The sequence below is a fragment of the Vicia villosa genome, linkage group LG3 (assembly GCF_029867415.1).
Source record: "Vicia villosa cultivar HV-30 ecotype Madison, WI linkage group LG3, Vvil1.0, whole genome shotgun sequence".
In the NCBI taxonomy this organism is placed as follows: domain Eukaryota; kingdom Viridiplantae; phylum Streptophyta; class Magnoliopsida; order Fabales; family Fabaceae; genus Vicia; species Vicia villosa.
In genome coordinates this window covers 203,293,188-203,300,858 of record NC_081182.1, presented here as the reverse complement: position 1 = coordinate 203,300,858, position 7,671 = coordinate 203,293,188, and the positions used below count along the sequence as shown (strand labels likewise).

General features: G+C 33.9%; 1 protein-coding gene across 2 annotated transcripts; it reads right to left on the bottom strand.

Annotated features, from left to right (window-relative positions):
• Positions 1–1,181: 1,181 nt before the first annotated feature.
• Positions 1,182–7,177, bottom strand: LOC131593341 (beclin-1-like protein). Of its 2 annotated transcripts, none has more exons than XM_058865817.1 (10): positions 6,974–7,177; positions 5,445–5,770; positions 5,093–5,263; positions 3,799–3,923; positions 3,561–3,609; positions 3,239–3,397; positions 2,667–2,752; positions 2,287–2,358; positions 1,753–1,911; positions 1,182–1,575 (listed from the first exon to the last, which is right to left on the bottom strand). In XM_058865817.1, exons 1-10 carry the CDS (start codon positions 7,119–7,121, stop codon positions 1,338–1,340), a joined length of 1,533 nt encoding a protein of 510 aa, XP_058721800.1. In that variant the 5' UTR covers positions 7,122–7,177; the 3' UTR covers positions 1,182–1,337. The 2 variants fall into 2 exon arrangements, with proteins under 2 accessions (XP_058721800.1, XP_058721801.1); XM_058865818.1 differs by having other exon boundaries at positions 1,753–1,902; positions 6,974–7,175.
• Between the last annotated feature and the right edge of the window lie 494 nt (positions 7,178–7,671).

Genomic DNA, 7,671 nt, shown 5'->3' with positions numbered 1-7,671 from the left:
CTGCTCCACCTCCAAATCCAGTTGATCGTTCTATTTGTGTTGGGTGGAATTCTAATCTGCAACATTTTCTTCAAGTTTATTTGAAATTGGGATGCCTTATACTAGTTACATCACCGGAGTGGGCAAATCATTTTACAATCGAATTTGAGACTTGGCCGGACCAATTTATTGAAAGGATGAAAGAGTACACTAAATTGAACAACATTGAAATAGCGAAAAATAAGAAAAAGTCAAAGGAGATACCACCGGTAGATTTGTCGGGGCGACAGATATTTCGGGTCATTTTAGTAATTATTTATCATAATAATGTATGAAACATTTTGTTGACGGTTTATGATGTTGAATGAAAACATTTTGTTATTAGGTCTCTATGCTGGATTATGCCTCTTATTTATTTATTTTTTAATATTATGCTTCTGTTTCTTTATGTTTTTTATACCATGGCACTTACCGTAAATGTAGATCCAATTTGGAACCGGTAATGGATTTCCGACGGTTTATGATGTTGAATGAAAACATTATGCTGGAATATGCCTCTTATTTATTTTTTTTCTCAATATTATGCTTCTGTTTCTTTCTGTTTTTTATACCATGGCACTTACCGGAAATGTAGATCCAATTTGGAACCGGTAATGCATTTCCGGCTCACACCATGTCAGCAAATAGGATTTTTTATGGTCCATAATATCAATGTCTATTTTTTATACCATGGCACTTACCGAAAATGTAGATCCAATTTGGAACCGGTAATGCATTTCCGGCTCACCCCATGTCAGCAAATAGGATTTTTTATGGTCCATAATATCAACGTTTAAATTATGGTATTTTGAGTTTGGAAATTTGGTGTATTTCTAATCAATTTTTTCTGCTTTGTGTTTCAATGTACCGGAAATGCAACTTCGGCTGTATCCCAAAAACGCATTTTTAGGAAAATAGATTTCTTATCAAATCTTGAGTTGTCCCGGAGATGTATTTCTAAAATCCATACATTTTTGGAATTTCATGTGGCACATAAGAAACCATAGGGTGAGTTAAGAAATCCTCAAAAATAGAAAAAATGTTTTTGTTTTATATCCACCTGAACCCTCATACGCATATCTTTAGTTGGTTAAGGATCTTAACAGTTAATTGAAAATCTACATTCTCTAACCAAAAGGGTAAAAGGAAATATCAAAATTGGATTTTGAAAAAAGCATCATTCAAATAATATCATGCTTTAATAAAAGAACACAAACTATTGGTAATAGTTACAATCATCCTAAATTATGGACCACTAAAGACTAAAATAGTTGTATGTACACATTTGTATGCTGCCTAAATCCTGGTGTATGTTATGTTCAGGTTCGGGATTCAGATCTGGCTTCATTGGCGCGCCTCGGGTGCAAAGGTCCTGCAGCTGGAACTTCAGCATGTGAAGGTACCATCGCTGAAAGAGGTTGGAAATTCGTATTTCCAACAAACCAATAGAGAGCCCATTTTAAATTGCAGAGTGTGTATTTGAGTGCTTTTGTCCAATTTTCCTGCTTATTGAAGCTTTGGGTGATGGAATAGTTTTCCACTTTGTCACTCTCAATCCTACAAGCCAGCACATAATCAATTAGCAAAAAATGCATAAACTACTTGACTGTAGAAAAGATGAACACATGATGGTACCAATGCGAATTTTGTGCTTATCCAATGCAAACAAATGATTACATAGTAGCAAAAGATAAAATCCACTCTAGTAAATATATTAAATTCAATGAAACTTACTTATAAGGTAACTTGAAACATTTCTCGGGTGGTATGTTATTTTCTTGGTCCTTAGATTTGGCAAATTCTGCAAAATCCTTAAGACATGCTAAATAGTGTGTCATTGCTCTGTCATAGCGAGTACTCCAGAACAAGTTGACTGGACCAAACCTGTGATACCTTAGCCATTATTAATGGCACAGTAGACATATTTGAGAACAATTCTAAAGGCAACAAATTTGTTATATTATTGTCTGCAACATTTATATTAGTATAATTCAGAACATCAATTACAGTCTCGCCACAGGCATACAGAACCCGGGCCAGGGGCAAAGGAACGGCCCTAAATATTTTAAAAAAACGATGTAGCTCGAAAGTTTATTCTGCTGTATAGGTTGCAAAACTAAAATGTAGACATATTGAAATTGCTGCCAACGAATCAGCGGGTACATCTGATTTTCTTCCATCAATTATATTTAAGGTTTTCGCTCAACTTAGGCCATATACTTATAAAAATTAGAACATCATAAAGACAAACAAAGCACGCATACTTACAGCTCTAAAGTAGTGTTGTTGGTGTCCGTGATTCGAGGATAGCTACCCATAGGAATTATTTTTATTCGATAGCTAAAGTAATGAGTTAAGGGCATGTTTCATGTCATTCCCATAAATTCTGTGTAAAATATAGATGAAAATGCGGACACAAGCAAATAGGATCTTGTAAGATTCATTTGATGTAAAATGGCTTAATTAGTAGATGATTTCAATCAATAAAAGTTGGTAACTTAAACATTTAGACGCCCACCAGCAGTTGTAAAATTCTGTTTTGAACTGGTTTTGTTAATTCACGATTATTTTATTACATGGAGACGAGAAAATTTACCATATTAACAATACATACTATTAATCTGATATGCTTAAAGAAAAAAGGATACTGAAACTTCGGTCGGAAATACTGGCACATCGTATGAAGAAGAAGGCAAGCTTGGCCCCAGGCAGCATTTATCTCATCCCATTCTACCTATATGTTTCGAAAAAAGCAAACTTCATATAAAAAAATCTTAAACTTGAAAGAAAGGGATTCAAGAGTAAGTAATACATGAGAGAAAATTATTCAAGATGAAAAATTATAAGTTATAACCATACATATTCAAATCATTAAATGAGAGAAGGACAGATGGATGAGTACAGACTTCATTAAGTTGACACGTTATCAATTAGTTATCTATATACGTTTATATAAATAGGTGTAACTAACACATGTGCAAGTGCACCTAGATATGAAAACTAGGCAATGTACAAAAGAAACCAAGTTATTAATGAAATAATAACAAAAAAAGTAACTCATGTCAGCAACCTTATAAACAATATTTGGACATATACGTGTATCTCATCAATTATTATAAACGAATAAGCTTCCAAGGAAGAAACCCAGCCATACATACTGAGCTTAACAACATATTGTCACAACATTAAAAAACATAATACAAAATGTTAGGCATCTTACTGGAATTTTGGGGAGTCTTCCAAGCCGAAAATTGTTAATTGTTCCAAATTCTCCATCATGAGATATGGGAAAGGCGTCATTGAGCACATTTGTTTTCTTCAACAACTCTAAATGTGCTTGTGAAACTTCAATCTTAGCTAAAATTGCATCTCTTTCCTCCTGCCGATTAAAATATTTTTGCACAATGCTCAAACTTGGAAGTTAAATTTTTTCCTCAGAAATAGACAGGATAGGACAGAGAAGTTCTTATGCAAGTTACTTCAAGTTTTTAAAGCACTTCTCAACAATAATAAGCTATTAATAAATAAATAAACTGACAAACCTGATGAGAAATTAACTGAAACTGAAAATTATTGAACTCATGCCAATACCTGTTCAGACATGTAAAATCAATTATTAACATCAAGCATTCATACACACTAAAGAAGAAAAGATTCATAGAAAATTTATTTTGGGGGTTGAGGGTGAGGTTAAGGATTTTTAAGTATATTCAACTATGTCATTGTTTTATTTGAAAAAAATATAATACTGCTAAGGACAAAGGTACAGTGAAAATATACCGCTCCTCCAATTCTTTGAAACGGCTAGATTTTAACTCAAGTTCATTCCGTTCAGCATTCACTTCAGCATTTTGTCTCTCTGTTTCTTCAATTGCTGCTTCTAGTCTTCTTTCTTCTTCTTCAATCTTGATTATCAATTTAAGTAGTAAATATTTAAAACTTAGACTTTGGAAGAAAACAAGTGGCACGCTGAATAAAATGATGTCAATCAAACCAGTATTTCTTAAAATAAAGACATTTCTGATTATTTATAAAAAAAAAAAACTCCAACCCCCACAACACAAATGACAGCCATAACCTTAAAATTTAAAGCTGTTGTGCACAAAGTTGATAGAACTGGACCAGTAATTAAGGAATAACAGAAAGAGAACATGGGAATGCTATTGAATATATGATATATCCCTCTATAACTCTTACCCAACGGGTATGTCTCCCTCCAAAGGAAACTAATAACCAACTAACTGAATTAATTTACATTATCTACCACTATTTGTATCCAATGTCTGCTACCACAGTTAGAGGGCTAACTAATTCAACTTTAACAAACAATACCTAGCTAACAGAGGGTGGCCCAGACAGCTCTTTGGGCACATCATTATTTCTTCAAACATACCCCTCCCTAATTGAGGGCCTGTTGCTAACATATGAATTTAAACTTCAAGATTGAAAAGGGTAGCATATAGTTTTCATAGGTAAGGAAAAGAGTTATTTTATTTTCAAGTTTTCCGGCATAGATATATTATTCCTACAAAGGAGCCATCTTCGGGAATTATATGAGAGGAAAGATTAAAAATGTTACAGGAGCATTGATATCACACAGAACTGATCTTGAAACAACTCCATGAGAGAGTGCAGCTGCCAAATCAAGTATGTATGGCTCTTGAAAGATTTGGAAGCATTGACAAAATGCAAATTACCAGAAAAATGTATCCAAGTGAATTTTTTGTCTGATATGTATTTCATATTGTTGCAGTAGCTTATGTAATTATTTTTATTTTTATTATTGTATCTAACAGTTTGCAGTAGATTAATTAGGTATGGTGTGATGTCACCCCTTCTCCATACAACCAAGGAAAATAAATTTGAATTCAAAGGCTTCCAACTTTGAATGTGTTATCAAATACTATAGCATTTCAGAATAAACCAAATATAGCAAGAAAAAATATACCAGCATCCAGCCATAAATTCAAAGTAAACATAGGTAATGAATATACCACTTATGGTTTTTGAATTTGAATCTTAAAGAAAACATAGAAATGGTATACACATTGGAAATAGTAAACCTGACAAGCACCTTCAATTTCTCCTTAAGAAAATCAGCCTCGCTGAGGACATCTTTGGCCTCCCCCTCCAAGCGTTTAAGACATGCTTCATATGCTTCAATGTCCCTATTTACATCTTCGACCTCTTTATCAAGCTTATCAGACAAAACCCTCATGCAGTCAAGGCATAAAGGTTGTTCAACCTGGAACCTCAGACAGAAAACATGCAGACTGTGATTTACTAGACTCTAAAACAATCAAAACACTTCCATTTTAAGAAATAACCAGTTTTTTTCAAATAAAAAAATTCAAGACGCTGCCACTTATGAACAAGTATATATCCTATTCAAGTTGAAACAAACATGCAGGTTTCCGTACACGAACCTGTGTGTGCGTCGTGGCAATCTCAAATGCTCGGGTCAGAACAGTAATAGTTGAATTGAATCCAGAGTTATGAGGTGGCAAATGACCGCCATGATCAACCCCCGGGGACGATGAGTTTCCCCCACTTCCATCAGATGCAGATTCCGACTTGTACACAACCACAAATGACTCTTCCATTGTCTTTCCAGGCTGTGAAGTATCACCACGAGGCCGAGGAGGAACTCCTTGAGCCTGAGGTCTTTGCTTTGGCAACACAACATATGAGTTGTCCATTTTAGTTGTACTCATCACACTGCTAGCTCCATGCATAGATGACCCTTGCATCCCTACACTCATTCATCAAATCCCCATCAAGTATAAATCATCACCATAACTCTTGTTCTAATAATTAAATTAAAAAAATTGCTCTTTCAATACTATTCAAAAATCAAAATTAGCAACTGCGCAAAAAAAGGTTGAAGTTGCAAACTGAAAATCATCCTAATCAACAAGAAATATTCATGCATGAACTAGTGAACTATACACCTGAAGAAACACCCATATGAAATCAACAATAGCAATACACATTATAATTATACTCACTACTCAGCAAAACCTCAATGCTTAAACTAGTTAAATGTCTCTTCATCATAAATAAATAAATAAATCATCACAATTATTCTCGCTTGCAATGATCGCGATAAAAAACCCTAAATTTCACTTGAAAAAGCAAACAAAATCAAAAAGCAAAAAAGAAAATCCATTCTAACTCTAGTTGTACTTAGGGCCTGTTTGGATAAACAGTTTATTTAGAACTTACAGCACAAGTGCTTATCAAAATAAGCACTTATGAAAAAACTCGCATAAGTTATTTTTCTAACAAAAGATAAAATAAATTTAAATTATTTTTATATGAGCTATAAATTATTTTCGTAAGTTATCTTTGAGAGCTTATAAAAATAAGCTCAAAAAAGTTTATGAATAATGTTATAAGTTGTTTTAATAAGCTCTTTCAAACCGTGTCATCAAACATATGGCATAAGATAAGCTCAAATAAGCCAATCCAAACACGCCCTTAGTCTACACCCAATCCATCGAATTAGTGTAGGATTGGTTTAGCTTTTGAAAGAGGCAAAAGCAATTCCAAAGGTGTATAATTGATTTTGAAATGATTTTGAGATGTTCGGTTCTTCTAAAGAATAACTAAAGAATAACTGGTTCTGTCTCCAAAATTGATTCTACTTGAAGCTATAATTTGCAGCTTTTGAGTTTAAACATGATTTTTTTACTGTTAAACTTAATTTTGCATAAATTGTTCAAACATAAATCACTTTATATTCAACTCAAAATCAAATTTTTTCACAGCAGAACCGGTAATCAATTAAAATTCACATCACAGAAAGGCAATAAAATTCACTTTTTCAATCCGAAAATTAAATTAGCAAGCAAGAATAGCTGCAATAAAAGGAAGAAGCATTGAATTGAAAAATGGAAGCATGAATTAAGTGAATATGAACATTGAGAAAACCCTAAGATAGTAAGAGACTAACCAGAGCGAGAAGGGTCGTTGAAGAATTTGTCGGCATAAGAATCGACGCCGACGATGCAAAGTGGATTGCGGCAGTTCTGACAAATCCACCGGGGGACATTCGGATCCACCGGGAAGCTCCGATTCCGACCCTTTTTCGTATCTCTCATTCTCCCTTGCTCGATCACAGAATCAACGATTTTTAAATTTTATTTAAATTTTTGAACCCTAGTTTTTTTTTCTATTTTCGTCCCTCTTTTTCTTAATCATTAGGTGAAAAAAAAATTAAAATAACCAGGTTTAATAAAAATAATACAGAAAAAACCAAGTTTTCGGGGTAAATACCAAACTGTCTAGGTTTGGGACCCCAGACAAGTGAATACGCCAAATGAAATGACGCATGCATGTCACACAAGCCATATCATTTGGCGCATTAGGCCAAAAAAATAGGGCAAGCAATTGCTAGCCATATGGTTTGGCGCATTAGGACATTCCTTAACACATAGGCGCCAAATGGTTTGGCTCATATGTGTTCCCCTTTTTTTTTTTCAAAATTAACCCTATTCGGGTATTTTCGCGTACCGTTTTCTATTCCGGCCTTATATTCGCGGACCGTTTTTTATTCCGGCCTTGTATATTCGTAAAAACGTATGATAAATCGAGTTCGTTAAAGTTTCTCTTACCCTAAATAATGGTTGCGTTATCGATATCGGTTTTTTA

Coding starts and splice junctions, on each gene's coding strand:
- LOC131593341 (XM_058865817.1), bottom strand. CDS start 7,121: ATGAGAGATACGAAAAAGGGTCGGAATCGGAGCTTCCCGGTGGATCCG. Junction 5,771..6,973: donor CAACGACCCTTCTCGCTCTG/GTTAGTCTCTTA, acceptor GAATGAGTGTAG/GGATGCAAGGGTCATCTATG. Junction 2,753..3,238: donor GAAGACTCCCCAAAATTCCA/GTAAGATGCCTA, acceptor CGAAACATATAG/GTAGAATGGGATGAGATAAA.